Raw genomic sequence first — 26,458 nt, 5'->3', positions numbered from 1 at the left:
TCAAAAACAACTTAGACACTTAGTAACTGTATTAATATTGTGCTTATAGTCTCTTCATCTATAAAATTGGGGAGTTTAATTTGATAACCTTTTCCATTCTACTCTAAATCAATGAGCCTGTATGGATGACAATTTGAGAAGAGAATAGGATCAGGCTTAAGATGATATTTTTTGCCGTTTTAAAATTTTTGTTGTACTTGTTGTTTTACTCTTGGGAATCATCTGGCCATGTTTATAAAGAAGGTGAGAGGAATCAGAGAGAATGATCAATATTTTGGCTGGACCAATTCCTGAAGATTTAAATTATAGAGCACTTATAGTTTGGTTTGAAGAAGTGAAATCACAGCTATTTAAGGTTTAAGTAAATCACAGCTATTTATCTTCTAAGGTCCTTTCCAGCTCAAAAATAACTATAGTCTGATATGAAGTCTTTCTTGATAACTTTGAGTTTTTGTCCTGTCCCTCCCTTAACAATCTTGTATTTACTTTGAATATATTAAAATTTACATATGTGCTAATTATTTTCTCAAGTGGAACCCAACTTTTGGAAAAGAGAGGCTTTAGTTTTGTCTTTGTATCTTCAGAGTCTTGATTGAATTAGTAAATGTGTTTGGTTTGATTGATTGAGGGTAGAAGAAAGCACTAATCCTGAAATCAGAGAAGATGATTCTAATTTTTTTTTCCCCCCTGAGGCTGGGGTTAAGTGACTTGCCCAGGGTCACACAACTATTCTAATTCTTTACCTGTGTAACCTTGGCAAGTATCTTATGCTAGAATCTCAGTTTCCTGTTCTGAAAAGTGAGGGGTTTGGACTAGTTTAGCTGGCCCTCATGATCCCTTCCAGATAAAGTTTTGAAATCTCTTCCAGCTTTGTTAATATGATCTATCATTTTTAAGTTCTTTTGGGTCTATTGTCTTATGCTACTGGCAGGCTCTGAAGTCCAAAGCAAAATCAGTGATGCCAAGGAGAGAATTCGTTTTTAGGTTCTTTGCATTTTCTGCCAGTGAGGGTGTACTTGTCTTCCTTTATGGACAAGACAGGGTTGTTGCTTGGTGATGGTGGTGGTAATGGTGGTGGTAGTGGTTTCAGTCTTATGGGAGTTCTGTTGAGAGGATCCTGGGATTTTCTGAGCTACAGAAGAAGTCTTTTTGTTCTTTAAGGAAGTATATAGTTAATGGAGATTTCCTAGCTCTTGAAAATAACCTTCAGAATCACTGGCAAAGGAAGAGTAGCAGGGTGGTGCGCACACACCGTCAGGAAAATGACCATGGGCAAATCACTTCTTTCTGGGGCTCAGTTTCTTCATTTGTCAGATAAATGAGTTAAACACATTGATGATACCTTTCAGCTCCAGAGAATGTTGAAGCTTGGGGCCATCTAGAATATAGAGCATTAGAAATAGAAAGAGATTTAATTGTAATAGAAATAGAGAATATTAGACCTGGAAAGGGACCCAGGAAAGAAAGAAACAATTAAGCTCCTATTGTGTACCACTTACTTAACCAAGTGCTTTACAAGCGTTATTCCTGGGAAATAGGTGCTATTGTTATTCCCATCTTATAGTTGAAGAAATGGGGTTCCCCTAGATTCACATGCTGGAATTCTGTCTTCCCAGAAATCAGCCGGAGTCAGGATCACTAAATGTCTTTATTCTTGATCTTTTAGGGTAGAGAAGGAGAGGGAGAGGGAGAGGGAGAGGGAAAGGGAGAGGGAGAAGGGGAGAGGGGGAGAGAAGGAGAGGGAGAGGGAGAAGGGGAGAGGGGGAGAGAAGGAGAGGGAGAGGGAGAAGGGGAGAGGGGGAGAGAAGGAGAGGGAGAGGGAAAGAGGGAGAGGGGAAGAGGGAGGAGGGGAGGGGGAGGGGGAGGGAGGAGGAGGGAGAAGGTCTCAATTTCCTCTTCTTCCTTCTACTCCCCCCACACACATCACTTCCCCCTTTTTGTCCCACCAATCAAGTCAGCACAGAATAGTTGGGGAGGGTCAACCTTCAAACAAGTTAATAGAGAACCATCCAATTGGCAGTCTCACGTGCTCCATTATCCAAGTGCATTGCTCAGTTCTAGCCCTTTACATCTCTCATTTTCTTTTGTTTTAGACCACAGGTGGTCACGCCATTCCTGACTTTTCAGGGAGGTGAGAACCCCAAAAAGGAGATGATCACACTCCCCCTGACTTCTCAGGAGGGGAGATGAAAGCACTAAAAAGGAGATAATCACGCCCTCCCCGACATCTCAGGAAGGGAGATGAAAAGCACCAAAGGGAAGTGGGGATTGCTAGCGGGTTTCTGGGTTGAAGGGCCTTATTAGAGACAAGTATGCAAAAACCCATCAGCATGGGAGGTATTACACAAGCACATAGCAGTAACGCAGAGGCTATTAGTGATGACTCCCCCACAGTCAGTGCAGACTTTATGTGGTGTAACAAACAGGAATTGTACATGCAAGTAGTGTTATAACAAACAATATAAATCAACATGGTTTTGTAAAAGATTTCCAGAAATCCTAGAAGGAGGGTATGTAAACATCAATCACACATACGCCTTCTTCAACAACCAAGAGATAGTCCAAAACCAATCTATTGTCCATTGCTTCACGTGTTAGGGAATCCAATGATCCCCACAAGTTTTTGAAGTCCCACATCAGTCTTTTTATATGTTAGGGAATCCAATAATCCCCACAAGTTTTTGAAGTCCTGTTAGGGAAATAAAAGTTAGCACCGGGAAGAGAAAGTCTTCACAGCGGGCAAGAGTCCTGGTAGGCAGCTGTCAAGAGGAGAGTTCCCTTGGCAAAAGCATACATAATTCCTACTCCAGACTTGTGCAAAGATTTGGAGTTCAGAATTATCCTTTATAGAAGGCTAAGGATTCCAGTTGAAAAGAGAGCCAATGTGTCTCCCCCCCCCCCCCCCCCCCCCGCCTAGATACTTATCTTGGAGTCTCAAGCCACTCAATATCAGGCCTAGATCTCCAATTGAATGAAATTCCTGAAGATCTGGCTACCCAAAAGATCAGTGGAGGGTGATTTGCCCAAGATCTCCAGTTGAATGAAGCCGCTTATCTTAGAAAAAGTGTGTCTGGAAAATATACCCAATCAAAGAAGACACAATTTCAGAGTGATTATTTTATAGATTAAAGGGGACACAATTTCAATGATTATTTTACAGATTAAAGGGCACAGTTTCACACACACCCACCCTCACCCCTGCCAACTCTGCTTTGATAAAGAGAAATTTCACTCTTATGAATTTCCTACATTATGAAATCACAAGTTGGAGTAAAAAAAAAAAAAAAAAAAAAAATTAAACCTATATTAAGTTGAATGGTGACAATTTGGCTATAGATGGGGTGCTAATCTTGGAGGTTGGTAGAAAATTTGGCTGGTCATATTTTTATAATGTTTTCATTCATAATGTTTCAATCATACATAGAATTTAAAAGGTGTTTTTCATATGAACTTTGAAGTTGGTAGAGATCTCAGTATTCAACCTTCTCACTTTACATATAAGGAAACTGAGGTCCATAGGGGAAGGTTAAATTGTTTGCCTGAGGTCTCACAGGTAGCAAGTAGCCAAGATAGGATTTGAACCCAGAGTTTGTGACCTCAGACTTTGTACCATACTTTAGGGTCACGTTGAAAGCCATAGTTCTTGTTTGAAGAAGTATTGACACAGAAGTTCCTTAGATTGAGGAAACTACACATCTGCCTTTTGTGCCAGTCTTTCTGCTAGTCTGGGCAAAAAGACCTTTACACCATTCACTAAGAGCTACCCTGAGGGAAGATCTAACTAGATACATCAGAGCTATTCCTGGGGCTTTCTTTTCCTAGCAAAAAGTCTGTGACAGTGACAAAAAGTCTGTGACAGTGACCTATTTTGGTAGAGTAAAAATTAGAATGTGAATTGAACAGGTTTACATTTTGGTATTTCTGCATAGATTATTGTGTGTGTGTGTTGGGGGGTGGGAATAGGAGAGGGAGGAGGGAGAAAGATAGTGACAGAGATAGAGACAGATAGGGAGGGAGAGAGGGAGCAAAGACAGATAAAGAGACAGAAAGAGTGATGGAGACAGAAAAAGAGAAGACAAAAGATGGAGAAAGAACAGGCAGAAACAGAGAGAGGTTAGAGACAGACAGAGGGGAGGAAGAAGTGGGAAGAAGAGAAGGATATTAAGTGGCTTGTAATTTTGGGGTCAGGCAGCTAGTATCAGTTGTGTGAGGTTGGATTCCTCTGGATTCTGGGACCAGTGCTCTGTTTTGTTACCTAGCTTCCCCCAGGTCTTTTTAAGATGACATCATTGTCATTATCATCATTATGATAACATAATAGTTTTTGAAAGTTTTCCAGGTATTGTACATATGAGATTATTTGATCTTTCCAGGAACCTAGAAAGTTGGTGATATTATTATCTATGTTTCATAGATGAGGAAACTGAGGCTGAGAGCTTAAGTGACTTGCCCAGGATCAGGTATTAAGTTTCTGAGGCTGAATTTGAGCTCCAGGCCCAATCCTTTCTATTGTACCCTCTTGGTGCCTGAAGAAAACTTTTCCATGAAGGAGTCTGTTTTTGTTGTGAGTTTAATCACAGCAAAATGGTGACATTGCTGATTCCCCTCTCTCTCTTCCCCCTGTGGAGTTCTGGCAGGTTTTACCAAGTCAGAAAAGAATCATGTTATAAATGGAAAGAGTGTATTGTATTAGACTTAAGACATCTGGGCTCCTCTGTTAATTCTGGTACACATAACTTTGTGTGGTTTGGGGCCATATTCTGTTTTACTTTTTTAGGCCTCAGAATCTCCGTCTGTAAAATGAGGAAATCAGTGGCATAGATGTCCAAGGACCTTAGTAACTATACATTCATGTTTCTGTGAAAACTCTCCTGTAGTATGATTTTGTGTCTGTTGTTTAAGGACCAATCCAAGTGAGTTTGGGGAGTGCCATTATCATGTTGATGATCATAACCTTTTTTTTTCCTTAATAGTATTTTATTTTTTCCTTAATAGATCCTTAATAATATTTTATTTTTTCCCATGACATGTAAAGACAGTTTTCAGCATTCATTTTGATATAAAATATAAACATAAATGTTTAATATATAAATATTAAACATACACATTTAAGCATACTATTTAATAAATATACTAGTCATGTTTTGAAAAAAATCAGAACAAAAGGTAAAAATCATAAGAAAAAAGGGTGAACATAGTATACTTTCAATCACATTTAATTTTCATAATTAATTTTCATAATTTCTCTCTTTCTCTCTTTCCTTTCTTTCTTTCCTTTCTTTCCTTTCTTTTTTGAGGCTGAGGTTAAGTGACTTGCCCAGGGTCACACAGCTAGGAGGTGTTAAATGTCTGAGACTAGATTTGAACTTGGGTCCTCCTGAATTCAGGGCTAGTGCTCTATTCACTGTGCCACCTAGCTGCCCCCCTGCTTATCATTTCTTACAGAACAATAGCATTCTGTTACATATTCAAATAGCACAACGTATTCAACCCTTTTCCAATTGATGAACATTCCTAAAATTTCCAATTTCTTGCCACCACAAAAAGAGCTGCTACAAATGTTTTTGCACATAGGTCACAACCATTCTTAGGACTGACTCGTTTTTAAGAGTGTTTTGGTCTGTATGCCCATACTAAAGAAAGCAAAGATTCCAGAAGTATAAAGAAACAATCTAGACCCAATCACCTTCATTAATATATTATAATTAAATGCTATTGTCACATGGCAAAACTAGTGTTCAATGCCTTACATATAGATAAGTTGTTATCACCCTGTCCATATTGACTTTCCACAAGTCAGTGGGATTCTCATGCACATAAATGTGTTCCTATTGTCCACTAACATTATTTCAGTTAATACCCCCCCCTCATCCCCTGGGGATACAGTTAATATCAGGTCAACAAGCATTTATTAAGTACTTGATGTTTGCTAAGGTACTGTGTTTGGGGATACAAAGAAAGCCAAAAAACCCAGGTAATCTGGTTATGATGGATATGCATGATTTTTTTTTTTTTTAAATCTATCAGGGTTGCTGATTAACCTGCCCCAGATCCAAAGGTATAAACTTCACTTTAGATTCTAGATCATTTACCCATGACTTTTGGAGAGCAGGCAGGATGCTAGTTTGTAGGAAACCTCAGAAATGAAATTTTACCACAGCTACTGCCTTTACATTATTTAAAAAAAAAAATGTTTACAAAGAGTGAGTGTGTGTGTTTTGTGTGTATATGATAGAAGTGTATACCTTTTGCTTTCATGTTATATATTCTTTGTAAATCAAAGTCCATTTAGTGCCAGAAAGTTTACATGCTGTTATTTCAGCATTTAAATGATTCATGGTTTGATCTAAATGGATATATAAATAGTTATATATATAGTTTATATATATAGGATATATATAAATAGTTAGAAAACTATTGTTAGTCACTTAGTGGCTAAGAATTTCATCCATCTGTTACCATCCTGGTGATGAAGGTTAACTAGTTCTCGGATGGTACACCCCACTTGGGTCCACAAAAATAATCAAATCCAGTTTGATGTAATTGGTCAGAGCCAGTTGTGCTCCTCTGGTATAATCCTGGAGAACCTCACAGTTCTCTCCAGGCCATAATTAAAGTATTGACACAGGATTCTTGTAGAGGTTGCCTGCTAAAAGTAGGGAAAATATATTCTCATGCAGGAGTATTTTTGTAGTACAATATGTATTTCTTTTTAATACACTAACCTAAGTGACTAAAGTACAGTATTTTTCTCTTCAGTTTTGTGCAGTTGGAACTAGGTGAGACCTCAAAGGTTCCTTCCATCTTTATGATTCTTTGTAGGGCATTCCCTGGTGACTTGCTCTGATATTCCATTGAATAAGGAGTTCAAAGGGGCTGCCTTTTATCCCTAAAGTCCTCTTTGACTTAAAAGATTCTCAACTGACTCAGAACTTTTTTTTCTCAGGGATCCTTGTTACAAATCTTGTCCAAACTCAGTCACTGGCTGAATTTGGAAAAGTGAATATATGTTAATAAATCATTGTTCCAGTTTTAAACATTCATCCATCATATGACAATGGGCCAGTTCCCATTTTTAGGTTTCAGTTTCCTCCTCTATAAAATGAGAATTCACTTTAGCATCCTTTGATTCCTTAGTAAATAAAATAAAGAACGAAAGAGAATAAAGGGAGTGCAGAGATAAAATGAGATGACATTTGCAGTTCTTTCCAGTCTTAAAGCTTAAAGGAGTGGAGCTTTATCTGTTATGTTTGGTGGTGATAATAATAATAGCAATAGTATTTATATATGACTTAAAGGTTTGCAAAGAGCTATTAATGTTATCTTGGTTTTGTCACTTGCTATAATCACTATCATCACCAACATCATCACCATCATTATTATTATTTTTCATATTAAATGTTGAGCAGAAAAAAAGTGGAAATGAATTGTCAATAATTTGGGGAAAGGACAGTGTTAATGCTTCCTCAACTCATGTTTTAGTGAACATTCAAATTATGAAGTTTACTTTGAGATGAAAACAAGTTTATAGACACATTGAAGTGAGGAAGCATATTATGTTGAAAATGATAAAAATGTCTTTGAACTTGTGTTCAAATCCTTACTCTTCCCTTTGTGTACCTAGGCAAGTTACTTCAGCTCTCTTGGGCTTTAGTGTGCTTATTCATTAATTAGAGCAGTTGATCCAAGTTCCTTTTCAGTTTTAATTATCTGAATTTCATAGTCAACTGTGAATTTCATTTCTCAGTCTTCTGGGCTTAAAAATGTTTTATCTTTGATGCTTTTTTTATGTTCTTATGCTTTAGTTTATATACGTCAATATCCATATTGTGATTAAAATTTATTTGGGGGGCATCTAGGTTACCCAGTGCTTGGCACATAATAAGTAGTATATAAATATTAGCTGTTATTATTTATTATGTGCTTATCTCCATCCATCCAAGCTTATTTTTGTGGAAGCTTAAATCTCCTTATTTTCAACCAGGCTGAAAGTATAACTGCCATTCATGGACCCCTTCCCATTGTTGATCAACATAGAAAGCTTCTACTTGTTGAAGAGATCCTTCTGCTTCAGTCCCAGTACCAGGGACTACAGGCATGCAGCCCCATTCTCCTGTCCCCCACAAATTTATTACTATTGCTTTTAACAGTGGAAACCATTTTTAGGAACATTCAAGCTCTTTGCTCTTTTCTTGGGCTTCTAGTCTTAAGTATATGAGTTGGATTTGTGGTCACCCTGCCAACACTAGTTTCTTGTTCTGCTTGTTCAGCAAAATATCCTGAACAGCTTAACTTGGAAATATAGCTTGTAGCTTTCATAAATCCTCTTATTTGGCACAGCAGGCAGCCCTCTCATTTGAAGGTGTCGATTGGTTCCTTGAAAAATAAGATTCCTAAGATAGAAAAAGATAATTAGGAGGCAGTGGAAGTCCAGGGAAATCTTTTGTTAGCTTGGAGATTGAGATGTGAGGGGAGAATAAAAGAAGCTTATGTGAAAAGTGATCAGAAAACTCAAAATACTTTTATGATAATCAAACGAGTTATGATAATTGAACGAGGTGGAGTGAGATCTCTCAAGAAAGTTGTGAAAATTGAGAAGGCTTTACCTACCCCAGAGTTGGAGTAGGCCTGAAGGTCCTTGGGCATTGATTCAGTGGCATACCTAAGTCCCCTTTCTGCTATTCTCCCACATCATTTTCTTCCTATCTCAATCAAATATGGGCAGTTATGTACCTATTGGCCAAAGTTCAATTTCCTGGGTAGTTCCCAAATTTAAAATGTAAGATCCTAAGCCAATGAGGTGAAGGTCAGTGGTTTGAGGGATATTTTCACTGGGGACTATTTAAAGTGTAAAATCTATCTCAAAAGTGCCTCCTCCTTTCGATTGCTTGTCCAACTGGAGGAACGCCCGCTTTTCATAAGAATGTATAATAAACTTTAGTTTTGCTCTCCAGCTTTTTTATTAAATAGTTGGTGATCACTCACCATTCTGAGACACACATAATGTACACTCTGTTTACCCTTGCCAGATTGAAGATACGAATCTTATGAAATATTCTCAGGGTTTCCAAAATACCTTTCTTTCAGAAGATGAATAAATTGTGGCATTGAGACTAAAGTTACTTGTTTCTTGCTCAGTTAATCCAAGCTCAGCATTTTAGTTCCATAAATAGTCCTTGAAAATTGTCCCCCTGTGGCAAGTCCATGGGTGAGGTGTTGCACCTTCCTGGGAACATAGATAAGTTGATTTATTACAAAGTAAAAGATATCTGTGTAAAATTTCCTGGTTTTACCATATATGCACAGAACATATAAATTTTTTTAGACTGACCTGTGATTTAAATAGGAGAGAATTCTCTGTAAGGAACTTCTTTTGGCTCTACTACTCTGTGGCCTCTCTTATTTGTCATTATATGATCCAAGTTTAGCATGTTATAATGGAAATAACAGTAACTCAAAGTTAGAAGATCTGGATTTTACCTGTAGCTGTGCTAGTACCTTGATGTGTGACAGAGTATATGCTAGACTTAGAAAAGAAACATGAGTTTAATTCCCAGCTTTGTCACTGGCGTGCTGTGTGATTTTGTACAAATCATTTATCCTCTTTGAATCTGAATTTTTTATCATCTCTAGGAAGGTCTGTTTTTTATGAATCTACAAATCTCTTTTCTTTAATGAAAACCTCAATTTAGTAAAGATTTAGAATGTTTCTTACTATGTCTAAAGTCTTGGGCAGGTGCTGGGAATACAAAAAAGTTTGAAGTAATTTATATTTTAATATGAAGGGGTTGGGTAAAAGGAAGCACAGGAGGATTATATAGCTACTTATATCACTTGATCCTTACAACAACCCTGCAAGTTAGTTGTGGTGAAGAGAATGTGGGCTTGAGAAATAGTTTTCTCTATAACATTGAATAGTCATGGCCCTCAATTTGTAGAATATAAATTGGCATGACAAAACTTATGGGATCTATATAAGTTTCATTATGAGATCAAATGTGATAATATTTGCAAATTTTGAAACTTGATGTTATTTATTTGTTATAACTCGAGAAGTAGACAAGATGTTTTGCAAGGCTCCATTATGGCCTTAACTCCACTGAAGGTTGTTTTTTGTTTTTTGTTTTTGTTTGTTTTTTAAAGGAAATTATATAGCATCATACTTTCAGTGTTTAGGCTTTGAAGATGAGAAAGACAGATTTTGGCCTTTCCTGGCTTCTTGTGATATGCTGTTTTTTTTTTTTTTTCTCCCCTGGAAAATGAAAGGTTTGGATTACATGATTTTTGGGGTTCCTTCCAGATCTCAACCCTCTGATCTTGACTTCAGAGTAGATAGATGGATAAGCTTGAGGAAAACTTTTTGAGAAACTATCTTGAGAGGAAATTGATAGATCTTGGGGCCAGGGGAAGTGGAGAAGCCTGAATTTTCACCATAGATAAATCCGGTGGTGTCCCAACTTTCTGTTCTTACGAAAAGATTTTATTGGCATAAAAAAATGCTTGGAAAATACACAAAGGAAGGCGGACAGCTTCCAAATCAGAAATGTTTACCTTTCAAGGATCTGACTGGAACATGAAGAGCCTATTTTCTAAACAGCTTTTGGTTGTCAGGTCTACACTGTGTGAGGCAAATTCCAAGAGAGAAGAAATTCAAATAGTTGAGGCTGCCTGTTTCCCCTCATCATCAGCCTGCATCTGGAGAGAGAAGGATACTTCTGAAGACTACATAGCTCTCTTCTAGGCTTCCCAAAAGAGTGCCATAAAGCTTAATTTTGGAAATGTGCCAAGTTAGGGGGAATGATTGAAAAGGGACCTTGGAGGTACATCTAGGCAATCTGTTTGTCGTTTCTAGCCTGACCTGTCTCACTTGAGTATGCTTCTTGCCCAGATCACCACATCCCTCCCTTAGGTGCTTTATAGTCCAGAACTATGTGCCTTTTTTTTAACCTTTCTTCCTGAGTTTGGAGAATTTGAGGGGAGAAGGGCAGTGAAATTAGATTGAAAAAGAGCCCTAAGACTATAATATCACACGAAAAAGCCTTTCCTTTCCTATCATAGCTTGCACTTCCCTATCTAATCACAAGGAAAGGAATTGTATATGTGACCTTTAACAAGTTGCCCATTAATTTGTCTCAGAGCCTTAGTTTTTTCTTCTATGAAATGGCCCCACCTTTTTCACAGGGTTATTGTGAATATCAAGTGAGTATGTATGTAGAATAGTTTGCAGACATTATTAAGAGATGGAAAGAATCTTAGATGATGTCTCATGCAATCCCTTTATTTGACAGAGGAAGAAGCTGAGACTATGGAATAATATATGATTTCCTTAAGGTCACACCAGTCTTTTGACTGCAAGGAAAATACTTTACTCAAACATGGTTCAGTGTAAAGTATTAGATACAGGATCCAAGGACCTAGATTGGAACCCCAGTTTTGCAAGTTATTGCCTGTGTTACTTCAGTTTCCTCAGCTATAAAATGATAAAAATCGGATTATGAAACAATAGGTCCTTTTAAAGTGTGAGTCATTATAACATAGTATGATTATATTTCATTATTTTAATATTGTGAGTCAATTTTCTTTAGTAGATAAAAAGCCATGTTGGAATCAAGAATGGATCTGTCTCAGAAAGCCTTTATTAAGGGCTTAAAAAATCAATCACACCAGATTCAATTTAATAGGGATTTGTTGGGCACTTGTTTTAAGTGCTCAGTTTGAATCCTGCCTCAAAATTTATATCCTTCAAAAATCATTTAAGCTCTATCACCTGTAGTTTCCTTATTTATAAAATGGGGATAATAATAATGCCTACCTCACAGAATTGCTGTTGAGAATCTATTGAAATTATATATATTTTTACTTTGCAAACCTTCATGTACTGTTCAATACATAATTATATAATTTTGTTATATGATATATCACAATATAACTATTTGTCCATAGATGAAAGAAAAGGCACACACTTTGTTTTTAAGAAATTTGTTGGTAAGCTTAGGTATATTTAGAGAAAAATAATGAAAATATGATATGATATGATATACTATAATATAAATTGTATATCATATCATATATCATATCATATCATATCATATTATCAGTATATATGTAGGATAGAAACCTGTAGAGCCAGAAAGATTTCAGTTCAAGCCCTTCCTACTGGCACTGTGATCCTGGGCAAGTTTCTTTCTTTCTTTTTTTTTTTTTTTTTTATAATTTTTTTTCACAGTATATATGCATGAGTAAATTTTTTTTTTTTATAATATTATCCCTTGTATTCATTTTTCCAAATTTTCCCCTCCCTCCCTTAACTCCCTCCCCTTGATGACAGGCAATCCCATACATTTTACATGTGTTACAATATAACCTAGATACAATATATGTGTGTAAATACCATTTTCTTGTTGCACATTAAGTATTAGATTCGGAAGGTATAAGTAACGTGGGTAGATAGACAGTAGTGCTAACAATTTACATTCACTTCCCAGTGTTCCTTCTCTGGGTGTAGTTATTTCTGTCCATCATTGATCAACTGGAAGTGAGTTGGATCTTCTTTATGTTGAAGATAGCCACTTCCATCAGAATATATCTTCATACAACATTGAAGTGTACAGCGATCTTCTGGTTCTATTCATTTCACTCAGCATCAGTTGATGTAAGTCTCTCCAAGCCTCTCTGTATTCCTCTGGGCAAGTTTCTTAAATGTTGTAGTATGTTAAGTAGTTCTATAAGGCTAAGTTCTAGAGAAGGTGCTGACTTGGAGGACTTTGCTCCTTTGGGAATTCTCTGTATTGGTGAAATCAAAGATCTGATCTCTGTCTTTCTCTTTGTTTTGTCTGCCCATTTTTTTATCCATGTCTATCTATGCATTTAGCATCCAACCCCTTCTCTCTGCTTTTATAGTTGTAAGATTAATTCAGGCCCTCTTTAGCTAATGCCTAGATTAGTTCTGGTGGCCTCCTATTAGTCTTCATGACTCCAGTTTTCTCCACATTCTAGTCCATCCTCCATTCTGTTGTAATTGATTTTCCTCAAGCATAGATATGACCATGTCATACTCTTCCTCAATTGACTTTCTAGTGTTTCTGATGGTAAAATGTAAACTCTTGTTTAGCTTTTTAAAGCTTTAGCTGACCCGACTCCTGTCTTTGCTGTCTTATTGGATACAACTGTGTCCATACTGTGGGATCAGTCTGGCCTTTCTGTTTTTCTATATGACATAGCATCTCCAATTTCTATGCCTTTGTACTGGCTATACTTAGAATGCCCTCCTTTATCTCTATCACATTGCTTTTCTCTTCAAGATGCAGTTTAAGCACCACTTTCTACATGAAATATTGTCTGATTTCAACACCTCTTTTCTCTCCTCAATGTTTTCTACCTCTCCTTAATCTACTTTGCATTTATATTGTGTACACATACATACATGTCTCCTTCTTTAGAATGAAAAACTTTTTGTATACAGGGATGTTTTATTTGTTGTATTTGCCTTCACAGTTACTAACATACGGCCTAGTATATAGTAGATACTTACTAAATGTTGACTGATATATTCAATGTTTGGCAATTGAAAATGGTATCTCTGCTTTAAAGACTGAAATATTGTTCTTTCTGTTTCTTATTCTTTTAGCTCAACCTTAGCAGACCAATTGAGGAGCAGGGCCCCCTGGATGTGATCATACACAAACTGACTGATGTCATCCTGGAAGCTGATCAGAATGACAGCCAATCCTTGGAGTTGGTTCATAGATTCCAGGTGGGTAGTGTCCATTGCTTAAAGAAGCCTCCATTTATCTGTTTATCTATCTATTTATTTGTTCATTTTTATCATCATCATCATTTTCCTCTCCATTTCTAGTTTGCTGATCTGTTCTAAGAATCAAGGATAATAAAAGAATTTCTGTAGATTATGATCTCAGTCTATTTGGGTTTGTGCAGCTACAGTCATCACTGTATACTATGCAGTGAAATGTGATCAGGGCACATGTAGAGAATAAACAATGTACTTTGTGATCTTTGAGGAAAATCAAGCCTGTCTATAATAGAACCTTCCTCATCACTTTTCCTCTTTTTTACCTCAAAGGCTTTCTCAGCATTCACTGATATAGTTTCTTACATCTCTTACCTGCCCATATCTTATTGAAGATCTTTCCCTATCATGCTTTAACCTTGGATTAGTTCCACCCCTTATTGCCTTTTCTCCTACTTGTGCTCTGCTGAATGAAATTAGAGAAAATCATGAACCTCAGAGGGGCTAAGCAATGCTTTGTTGACTCACTCACTCACTATAACAGTTTTCCTAAACCTTTCCATCATTTTTTCCCCCCCTGAGGCTGGCGTTAAGTGACTTGCCCAGGGTCACACAGCTAGGAAGTGTTAAATGTATGAGACCAGATTTGAACTCAAACCAGATTTGAACTCTCCATCATTCTTAAGGTGGTTGGCTCATCTTACTACTTTTCTTCCTTCTCTTTTTCCTTCCTCCTTCTCAGCTGAGAACCTTGTTTTATACAAAGGTATCCCAAATGTCTTAGTGTAGCAGTAAGCTATTAAAACTTCTACTGAGACTTTTAGGACATCCTTTATTTCCGTGAAGTCTTTTATTCAAAATTTTCTCTTCTAATCTCCTCCTCATATCACATCACTCAGTAATCTTCTGCAACTTTCTTCTCTTTCATCCCTCTCATAAGGAAGTGGCTCTTCTCTTTGCCAAGGCAAACCTTTCTATGTGTCTGCAGCAGATTGTCTCCTCTATAATTCCTGTTCTCTCCCATTTATATTCTTTTTTTTTTTCCTGAGGCAATGGGGTTAAGTGACTTGCCCAGTCTCACACAGCTAGAAAGGGTTAAGTGTCTGAGGCCACATTTGAACTTTGGTCCTCCTGACTTCAGAGTTGGTGCTCTATCCACTGTACCACCTAGCCATCCCACCAGTTTATATTCAATCACTCTTTGGCTGTATTTCTATTAACTACAAACATGCCCAAATTTAGCCTGTTACCAAAAACTGTCACTTAATCTATTCATTCTCAATACCTTTTGTCCTGTTTCTCTCTTCTATGTTGCGATTAACTCTTTGAAAAAGACTTCTTTGATCAGAGCCTTCCTTCTTACACTCTTTCCTCTTACACTTTTTAACTGTCTACAGTATGACTTCCAACCTCATCAAATTGTAATTGCTGTCTCCAGAGTTACCAGTAATCTCTTAATTGCTAATTCTAATGGTCTTTTTTAGTACTTATCCTTATTTGTCATTTGAACAATTTTGCTTTTTAAGACATTCCTCTCCTTATTTAGCTTTTTTAAAAATTTCTTTTTGCACCACTCTCAGTTTCCTTCCCAATTTTTCCTCTACTTCTCTTACTTGATTTTCAGAATTCTTTTTGCACTCTTCCAGTCTGAAATTAATTTTTATTTATCTTGGAGGCTTTGGATCTTCTTCTGAGTGGGTGTTTTGATCTTTCTTGTCACCCATAGTAATTTCCTGTAGTCAGAATCTTTTTCTGTTGTCTGCTAATTTTTCCAATGTATTACTGAGCTTTTAACTCTTTGTTAAAATAGGGCTCCTTTTCCAGGGTGGAGAATACACTGTCCTAAATTGTTTTTAGAGATCCTTCTAGGGTCCTGATTACAAGTACACTTTTTTGCTAAACTGTGAGGAGTGCCCCCAATCCTCTGTTTCAGTAAGTCCTAGTGTGTTAACAAAGCCCTTCTAGTTCTAGTAAAAAACCTTTCTATGAGCTGAGGCCTCTGGAAGTTTCCATGATCACCTTTGCCCAAGCCCAGTGCTGGTCTGCCCAAGCCCTCTCATCCTACTGACAGACCTTTCCTGCTCACCTTCCAAGTTTTCTTTGGTGTCCCTGAGATGAGAGGTCTAAAAACCACCAGTACTACTTCTGATTCAGAGGCCCACAGCCTGGAACCAGGACTCTGTGCTGGACTCCTACCCTGGTGCCATAGACCTTTCCTGCTGACCTTTTAAGTTATCTTCAGATGGAACATTTTCTGCTCTTTTTTTGGTGTGTGTTCTGAGGTGCTAAAATCTATTTAGAGGAATTTGGAACAGTTTGGGGGAAAGCTCAGTGAGTCCCTGCCTTTTATCTGTCATCTTGGTTCTGCCTTTCATCCTTATTGTTTTCTGCATCCTCTATTCCTTGATACCCACTTCTCTCTAGGGTAATAACACTTTTTAGTAGTGATACTGTTCTCTCCTAGTTTTCTTCCTGCCTATATGAGCTCCCCTCAGTCTCCTTGGCTAGGATTATGTTTAGGTCACACTTAGTAAAGTTGAATGTTCCCCTAGGCCCTCTTTTCTTCCTCTCCTTCTTTACTGTTTTGCTGATGATCTCTTCAGTTTCCCTGGAGCCAGTTGATTCTCAGATCACTTATCCAGGCCTAACCATTTCTTGTTATTCTCGGTTCTTTTCCACTTCAAATTATATGTTACACAGACATCTTAAATTCAGAATGTCATAAATTGAATTCATTATCTTTCTTTTTAATATCTCTATTACTCTCTTGGGCACTACCATCCTTCAAAACATTGGTGTCAATTCCTCAAAATCTAATCACTTGCCAAAATTCTCTTGATTTTACTTTTGTATGATTTCTCTTGTATTTTATCCCTTCTCTTTTTTGATACTGCCACCATCGTGACCCATATCCTTATCATTTTACAACTGGGCCTGTTATATTAGCATTTTTGATCTTCCTATTTTAGATTTCTCGCTACTCCATTCCATCTTTTGCTTGGTAGAAAAATTGATGCTACTGAAGTGTTGATATGAGTCAACTCTCTGTTGAGTCACCTCTAGTGGCACCCTTTTACAAACTCCATGAAAAAATAGAAATTTTTCTGTTTGGCCTTCAAAATCCTTCATTACCTGGCCCTTTCCTACTTTTCTAATCCTATTCCTTAACAGTGATTTAGTAGTGATGACTTCCTTGGTTGTTTTCCTTGTACAAGATGATCTCCAACTCTTGTTTTCATATTTGCTTGTCTCCTATGCCTGGAATTCTGACTCTTTTCACATCACCTCCTGTTTTCCCTTAAATTTCTGCCAAAATTCTACCTTTTATAAGAAGACTTCTCTTAATTCTAATGCCTTCCTTATGTTGATTGTCTCCAGTTTATCATATTTATAAATGTGTGTGTATATGTGTGTTTCTTTGTATCCCAAACTCTTAGTACAGTGTTTGATATATAGTAGGTATTTAAAAATGTGTGCTGACTGACTTACCATACTCTCCTTATTTGCTATAGTTCTTGAGAAAGAACTAATATTTATCATTACCAAGTCTAATTTCTTTGCTTATTGTGCTTTTTACCTCACCCTCTCCATTTCCTAAAAGGAGTTTTCCCATTAAATATATCCTCCCTATTCATTCTGTCCACTCTTCTCTCTCTCTCTCCCTCCATAAATCATCCCTCACTCTTAATGTGTTGATATTTTTGATTTCTTGAAAACACATTTTTTTAATAAACCTTTTTTAAGTGGCTCCATGACCTCTTCAAGTTATTAACCCATATAATTTTATTCCTTTTCCCTGCCAAATGTTGAAAAAGATTCATTTCTACTTGTTGCCTCTGTTTCTTTATTCATCATCCCCTCATTTAGCCATGTTGCAAAAGAAAATACAGAATAAAATAATAAAGACAGAATTTTTAAAAATTATATTTCAATTGCTATTCCGAGTTAATCAATTCCTTCTCTGGAGATGGATAGCATTTTCCATCATGGATCCTTTGAAATAGTCTTGGGTCATTGTCTTGTTCAGAGTAGCTAACATCTTTATAATATTTGTGGGGTTTTTTTTTTCCTATTCTTTTGACTTTATTGTATTGCTTCTTGATGTCTTATGAAATCATTGTATTTTACTTTCCCAGTTCTAATTTTTAAGGAATTATTTTCTCCTGTGAGCTTTTGTATCTTATTTGCCATTTGGCCAATTCTGCTTTTTAGGGAGTTTTTGTATCTCAGTGAATTTTTGTTACTCTTTTTCCATTTGGACAGTATCTTTTTTTTTTTTTTTCCTTCAGTATATGTGTGTGTATGTGTGTCTCTTTTCCCGAGCTATTGTCTTTTCATAATTTTCTTCATTTGCTTTAATTTCTTTATTGGTGGGAGGTGGTTGTGGTTAAGTGACTTGCTCAGGGTCAGATAGCTAGAATGTTTTGGAATCTGGATTTAAACACAAGTCCTTCTGACTCCTGGGCTGCTGTTCTATTTGCTGTACTATCTATCTGTCTTTGTTTTCATTTCTTGGCCTAATTTTCTCTCTGTAACTTTTATTTGATTTTATTCTGAGGTTTTGGAAAGTTTGGGGGTTTCCAGGATATATGATTTGGAGAGCAGTGTGGTTACTGTTTTCCTGTAAGAAAGAAAGCAGAAAATCCTGTCCCTTAGGGTCCCTGGTCCCTTGGGGCTGGAGGTGATACTCTCTTTCTTAAGGCTTCCATTTTCTCTCAACATAAAGGGCTCCTTTCTACCTTTATTATGGATATAGACAATGGAGTAGCCTTGTCCTGTGTCTATTGCTAGCACAGAAATCCTCTATAATCCTTTTCTGACCATTTGTTGGTCCTCTTTGTTAGGATTCTTACAAGGTGCTAAGTAAGTAGAATTGAGGAGACAGTGGTTAAATCTAGTTTAGCATTGATTTAATCCTACAACAAATAATGGTTTCCTAGTGATATAATGATTGGTGTATACTCAGTGTGGAACATATAAGGAGGAGCTGTCAGGGCCACAGAGGACAAGCCCACTAGAAGCTCTCAGAGCCTCAGCCAGCATTCAATCGAGGTGATTCAGAAGCCAGAGAAGGCAGTTTAAGCTCTTGGAAGCAAGACTACAGAAGGCCTCTAAGAAAAACTAGCTGAGCTCCAAGTGAAGGAGATAAGACTGAAGGAGACAATAAAGGATTTGGACTTTAATCCCTGGTTGTACTTGTAATTACTGAACTGAAAGGAAGGCTGCCCCCGGAAGCCCCCAAGAAACCTGCTCCCAGAGAACATTACATTTTAAAGAAGAATAGTACACACCTTACTGTCTGTTTTGAGAACTCCTGAAGCTGTTGTTGCTTGTCTTGCTACCACACAGTCCCACCACTGGTTTGACCTATGGGGATTCCCAAGCTATCCTCCTTCTTCGTATCACAGATCTCTCTTTTTAGCCTATTTTTTCTTATGCTAAATGAATGTATCACTATAACCTTTTATTGCCTTTGCCATTTCAGAATCCAATTTAATGTGATTTAACAAAATTTTTTTGAGGGGAATGTTGGAAGAGATCAGCTGAGCACTCTCTCAACTCCACCATCTTGGTTCCCCCTTATTAATGTCTATTATCTTTATCATTTTCTTAAAACTGCTTCAAGATTACCCACGACCTATTTGTTAAAACTGATAGGCTTTTCTTTGTTAGGATTCTTACAAGGTGCTAAGTCACTGGAATGAATAGAGACAATAATTATCTAATTTAGCATGGTTCAATATGATTGATCTGATCCTACAAGGAGATGTTATGGGCCAGAACTTGAGACAAGGTGATATACTTAGTTCACAACTTTAAAGGAGTTCACTCACACATTAGACTTCACACCTTTAGAGAGCATATATAAGGAGGAAAGGAAAAGCCTGCTGATGGACTTTGGGAGATTCACAAGCCCACAGAAACCCACAATCCCACTCTCGGAGGCGGAGTCAAGATTCATTCCCACTTCTACCTTTGTGCTGGCTGGAGACATTTAGACAAGAACTCTCGGGGAACCAAGGAAAGAGATAGGCCTTTAAGAAAGCTAACCAGGCCCAAGGAAGGAGATAAAACTTGGAAAAAGACGATAAAGGATTTGGACTTTAACTCCTGGCTGCATTTAAGGTGATTATTGAAAACGAAGGCTGCCCCCAGAAGCTCCCCAAGAAATCTGCACCCAGAGAATGATTACAATTTAGAGAAAAGAACATTACATTTCTTCATCCTTGTTTTCCTTTGGAACTTTTGTCGTTGGAAAGGACACCTTCCATCTGGATACTATTTTTTCTTTTGACTTCTTGATACTGTTCTATCCTCAGTCTCTTTCTACCTGTCTGATTATTTCTCAGTTCCCTTTGTTAGAATCAATTTTCTGTCTCTTAAGTGTGGATATCTTGGGGTCCCTTCTTATTTTTTCTGGTGGTTGTTGTTGCTTGCATCATTTACTAAAAGAAAATTCTTCAATACCACGGTCTGTCCCTTTTTCCCCTCCTGTATTCTCTAGTACCTCATACGGTGTTTTATACATTATTAATGTTTAACTTGTTTGTGTAATGGGTTATAACTCAGACTAGAGCATCAGAGTTGGTCCCCACCTAATAGGAATTTAGAAAAAGGTTTGCAGGAGATGTAGGTATCTGAGTTGGTCTTTAACATTGGGTAAGGATTTGACTGGTAAAGAGGAAGTAAGAGGGTAGTCCAAGTAGAGGACAGAATTATGATCAGATGAACAACAGTAATTTGATTTGGCTAAAGTATAGAATAACTGGGATATGAGGGGGGGGATATTAGATAAAACTAGAAAAACTTAGTTATGTCAGATTGGGAATGACAGGCACAGGAGTCAGACATTAGATGTTTCCATGTTCAAAGTGTTAGGGTTATTTTTGAATCTTCTATTTATCTCATTGGTGGGTTGTTTTTTTTTTTTTTTTTAAATCATTATTTTGTTCTAGAGCTCAATCATGTGTTAATGGTGACAACTTTTTTCACTCTTAAGCTATAGTGGCTAGATTTTTTTTTTTTTTGATTGTTGTTGTTATTCACTATTGAGCTTTTTGAGACCTTGAGATTTTTCTGATAAAGTCACATCAAGAAACATTTATTAAGCTTTTACTAAATGCCAGATAGTGTATTAGGCAAGAATAAATAGGAAATTGTTCATTCTATCTGAGCGAATAAGTCTATTCTTCCTTCCCCTTTTCCCCTTCTCCTTTCCATACCCTTCTCATAGGGCCATGGCAAGTGAGATGAATTGGAATTGTCTTTGTGTAAGATAGGGATTCTTAACCTTTTTGTGCATGTGCTATGATCTCTTTTAATAGTTTGGTAAAATATATTGGATTACTTACTGTCTAGGGGAGGGGGTTGGGGCAAAGGAGAGAGAAACATTTGGAACACAAGGTTTTGCAAGGATGATGGATGTTGAAAATTATCTTTACATATATTTTGAAATTAAAAAGCTATTTTTTAAAGAATAGTTTGGTAAAACTTGTGGACTCCTTTTCAGATTCATTAAATAAAATATGTAGAATTACAAAGGAAACTAATTTTATTGAAATATAATCAGCAAAGTCAATAGTCAACATTTATTACATAGCAAACCTGTATTAGACACTGTGCCATACACTGGGGATACAAATACAAAAAGAAGGAAAGGAACATTGGGTAGGAAGAAGGTCCTTGAGATCCCTGCTCTTAAGGAGCTTATAACCTAATGAAGAAAGACAACACTGAATAGGAAGCAATGGATATATGTCTATGTCTGTGTGTATGTAGGAATGGAATGAAGATGTTCAAAGGAAGATTATGCTGAATCCCCTTCTTAAAAAGGGGCCATTGAGCCCATAGCTCTTGCCTTATAGTCAGAGTGGCCAATCAGATAGGCAGAAGGTACTGATGATTTGTAAGTGCATGGCTGATTTAGTCTTGCAAGATATTCAAGAAGGAGCAGAAGATGAGATGTGATTATCAAGCCTATTAGTATATTGGTAGCTTATATAGCTATTTTTTTTTAAACTGGTGAATTCCATTTTTTTGGTCTAATATTTAGTGAATTTATTTTTTTTTATTATAGCTTTTTATTTACAAGATATATGCATGGGTAATTTTTCAGTATTGAGAATTGCAAAATCTTTTGTTCCAATTTTCCCCCTCTCTCCCCCACCCCCTCCCCCAGATGGCAGGTTGACCAATACATGTTAAATATGTTAAAGTATAAGTCAAATACAATATATGTATACATGTCCATATAGTTATTTTGCTGTACAAAAAGAATCGGACTTTGAAATAGTGTACAATTAACCTGTGAAGGAAATAAAAAATGCAGGCAGACAAAAATAGATGGATTGGGAATTCTATGTAGTGGTTCATAGTCATCTCCCAGAGTTCTTTCGCTGGGTGGAGCTGGTTCAGTTCATTACTGCTCTATTGGAACTGATTTGGTTCATCTCATTGTTGAAGAAGGTCACGTCCATCAGAATTGATCATCATATAGTATTGTTTTTGAAGTCTATATAGCTAATTTTTTTTAAAAAAGGTCCATTCCAGGACCTAATGTTATAAGAAAACATTGCATAAAAGATGGCACTTGAATGTTCAAAGAGAACAGAGATTCTGTGAAGTTTATTTCAGGTGTAGTGCATGAACTTGTAGAAATGCATGTAAGGGGGAAATCAAATGTCATATGTAGGGCACGGCTAAGGAAGCCATTTTAACTGGAACATAGGAATATAGAATGTGTGGTGTAATGTGCAAAAAAAAAAAAAAGTCTGATAAAGATCAGGGAGTTTTCCCACTTTAGGACTAGGACTATCTTATGAGAAAGAGATACTATATATTGGACTATTTGCCATCTAGGGGAGGGCGGGAGGAATTGGAACATAAGGTTTTTGCAAGAGCTAATATTGAAGAATTATCTGTACATGTTTTGAAAAATAAAAAGCTTTAATAAAAAAAAAGAAAGAGATGCTAAACTTAAACATTCATAGAATAGTGTTCAATGTAAACTTCTGAATGAGAACTAAATACCCTAATTCTTCATAGGTCTAGTCCAAGTCATACATTTTTGCCAAGAAAATCTTTCTTACTAGCCTAAGGTGTTTTTTTCTTCTTCTCATAATATAGCCAGTGAGCCTTTTATTAGCATTTTCTTTATATACCTAGAAAAGAGATTTAAATTCTATTCTGTTTGGTCTCAAAACAAAGAGAATTTAGGCACTTTAAAAAGAAGCAAATTTTGGCTTCATGTTTACAAAGACCTCCTAACAATCTGGAATTGTTCCAGAGTGGATTAGGTTGTTTTGAGACTGCAAGTCCCCTATCACTGAAAGTCTGTAAAACAACACCTATCAAATGTTGTAAAGGAGATTTTTGTTCAGCTGATGCTTAGGTTAGGTTTTTCTGTCACATAGTAAATGCTTAATAAGTACTCTAGCTGTCTCCTGATTTTCCTATCCCATTTGTCTTTATCCTTCTTTCTGTTTGTCTACCTGTAATTTATCGTAGTTCCCAAAGAAACAACAGGGGCTGTGGGGGAAAAAAGAGCAGAAACATTTAAATTTTGTTATTTTTGGTAATTTGTACTGTTTGACTTCCTGTTACCATGGTACAGTAGATAAATGTAATCAGTACATGGTACAGTAGATAAATGGAATCAGTACATGGTACAGTAGATAAATGGAATCAGGAAGAACTGCGTTCAAGTCCTACCTTAGATCCTATCTGGCTGTATAATTCTGGTCTTAATTTCTCTGTGCCTTAGTTTTCTCATTTTTAAAACTAGGGGATTGGACTTGAACTTTATGGCCCCTTTTAGCTCTTAATCTATAATTCTGGGTTTTGTGTGCAGTCTCATTCATTTTCTAAAGGAAAGTCTCCCACTATCCCATCAGTTTTCCAGATGATCAATTTCATACCAGCTACTTCTTGAATTTGGTGTTGACTCATCTTGGAAAACTAATCATTGCCTGGATTTTTTATGCATAGGGTATGAATAGGTCGGTTGTTTTTTTTTTTTTTTTTGGGGGGGGGGAGCGGGAAACTATATATAAATGTGAAGACCAGTATCAAGATGAGTGCTGCCACAAGAGCCACCTTCCAAGACTATTGACCAAGGATCCCTCAGTTCATTAAATAAATTTTGAGCTGCTTTATATAGAAGTAATAAAAAAATATTGTTTGTCCTGGCAGCTCAGATTGAACATGTTTTGTCCAGAGTCAATATTTAAGATTATAGGGAGGGGATGAAAAAGAATGAGTTATAAAATATTCTTGAAATCTTACTGCTTTGGGTGGTTAACGATCATTTGTACAATCAACTTTCTGTCACTTAGCACAGTGCTTGGCACCTACAGTGGGTGCTTAATAAATATAATAATTAAAAATAATATTAAATTATAAAATAAAATAATACATTGATTAATTGAACTAGCATCAATTAAGCACGTAGTCTGTGCCAGATTTAGTGTACCTGATATGCTACACTGAAAACAACAGTAATGTATTTGGGAATCCAAAGATGTGGGAATCAAATTACAGCTATGCTGATGCTACCCATATAAATTATAGCAAGTTATTTCCATCTCTCTCATCTTCACTTACTTATAAAAATGGGAATAATAAAATTGTGCCACCAACCCACAATGACAGCTGTGGTAGGGAAAATCTTTTTTTGTAAGCTATAAATCAACTAAGAAGATGGAAGTGAAAAATCTTTAAATTAATAATAATACTAATAACAGTTATGTAGGATTTAGAAGAATACCTATAGCCATTGGTAGTGGGGTTTTTCTGGAGATGTGCTCAAGTCCTGGGGAGTTGTGTGATTTATATAGTGTTGGAGGTCATTTCTTTGGGTTGAGGCAAATGATTCTGCCTTGTAAATTCTGGCTTGATGATTCAGTTGTTTTCATGCTTCCAAAGTTTATCCAGTAAAGCCAAAGACCTCCTGCTGTTTCTGTTTATTGACTGATATGTTTTTACCCTCCCTTTCTTTTAGGCTATGCTATCAGGAAATAGAATCATTCAAAGTTCATAAGGCTGTCTCTTGACTTATTTTCCTGGAGCAGCAGTTCCTTATGTTGTAAAGGAAGGAGTTGCCATAACAAACAGCAATAAAAATGGTGGTTCAAATGTTTTAATAGCTTTTGATTATATGGTTATTCTGTTTTACATAGTTTACATAGTAGTACTATTTAGTATTCTCTTCTGGTGTCTCATCTTGGTGACTAGTAATCTTAGATTCCTAAAGGTTATAACAGGAGAATACAAGTTTGGGGAAGCATTTATGACTTTGTTTCTGAGTTAAAAGTTCAGGCTATCTTTATTATTTTTAATTTTGAAATTCAGTTTTATTTTATTTTCAGTTCCCTATAGGGATTTCAAGAATACTTTAGATCTGTGGTTATTTTCATTGTGTTGTTCAGAGTTATTTTTGTTATTGCATAATTTTTTTGGGGTGGTGGTGGAGGAATTAGATTAGCTAACTGTATTATTGTGTCTCTTTACGTAGTTTTATAGGTTACAAAGAGCTTTTATCTCAGAAGTTTTCTGCCATAATAACTGAAACTGTATGTATAGCACTTTCCCTGTGTTAATCATATTTTAGCCCCATGATACCGTGCAAGTAATACTATAACTAGCCAATAAGAATTTATTGGGTTTTATGCCAGGTGCTGTGCTATTTGTTGGGATATAACTACTAAAAAAAAAATCTCTGAAACAATTCCTCTTCTCAGAGAGTTTATATTCTGTGTTTAGGGAAATTCAAAATAAATATCTAAGGAGTGGACTACTGATTCCATTAGAAGTTTAGTAATTTCCAAATGGGGAAAATCTCTATTCCAGTGATAGCACCTGTTCTAAAATTTGTAATCAAGGAGAGTTTCCAGGAGTACTAGGAGAATATATATATATATGTATATACACACACACACAAAATAATTAGAAGGGAAAAAAAAATTATAGTAGAAAGTACAAAAAGAATAGTACAAGTAGGAGGACTTGGGGGGGGGGGCAAAGAAGGCATCATCATGGAAGAGGAGTCCTGTATTATCAAGCTGGAAAGCCAGGTTGGGACCAACTTGTCAAGATCCTTAAAAAACAAATATCATTTATTACAGAGGTAGTAAGGTCTCACTGGAGTTCATTGAGAATGAGCAAAATAGTTATATTTTATCCTTAGAAAAATCTCTTTGGTAGCTCTATGGAATATGGATTAGAGTTGAGAGAGAATTAGACTCATTAGGAAGCCACTATTCTGAAGAGAGGTGATGAGGGTTTGCATCAAGATCAGGGTTTCTGTGTGAGTAGAGAGAAAGATACTTTTTAAACTTTCAAATGCCTTTTAAATGATAGCTAGTATTATTGTCATTGTTATAGCTTCTATGGGTGTGATTTAGAGTCTGGGCTTATCTGAAAGCATCTTGAAGCATTCCTTCCAGTGATAGCATTTTTTGGGTCCAGGGCTCCACCAAGTGAGCTTATTAGTCCACATTAGTAATACTCAGATAAAAATATTTAATGGTCTGTCCTTTGGAGTCAGGATGGGTTAAATTGTATTAATCTGAATTTCCATTAGTCCTTTATTGTCACAGGCAATGATAAATATGATAAATTGGGGGAAATGGTGAATTTGGAGTCAAAGTCCCTGGATTTATATCTTGCTTCTGTAATTTACTACTTGTGCTGTTTTGGGCAAATCATTTTCTT

General features: G+C 36.5%; 1 protein-coding gene across 2 annotated transcripts in view; it reads left to right on the top strand.

The window, feature by feature from the left end:
* ITPK1 (inositol-tetrakisphosphate 1-kinase) overlaps positions 1–26,458 on the top strand; it is a 333,492-nt gene that overhangs the window by 167,371 nt on the left and 139,663 nt on the right. For both annotated transcript variants that reach the window (XM_074289657.1, XM_074289658.1), the window contains one exon: positions 13,628–13,753. In XM_074289657.1, the coding sequence (XP_074145758.1) occupies positions 13,628–13,753 (126 nt within the window). The remainder of the gene's footprint in view (positions 1–13,627; positions 13,754–26,458) is intronic.

This window comes from Sminthopsis crassicaudata, chromosome 2 (genome assembly GCF_048593235.1).
Source record: "Sminthopsis crassicaudata isolate SCR6 chromosome 2, ASM4859323v1, whole genome shotgun sequence".
In the NCBI taxonomy this organism is placed as follows: domain Eukaryota; kingdom Metazoa; phylum Chordata; class Mammalia; order Dasyuromorphia; family Dasyuridae; genus Sminthopsis; species Sminthopsis crassicaudata.
Note: the sequence above shows the minus strand (reverse complement) of the source record. Positions and strands in the feature narration are given on the sequence as shown.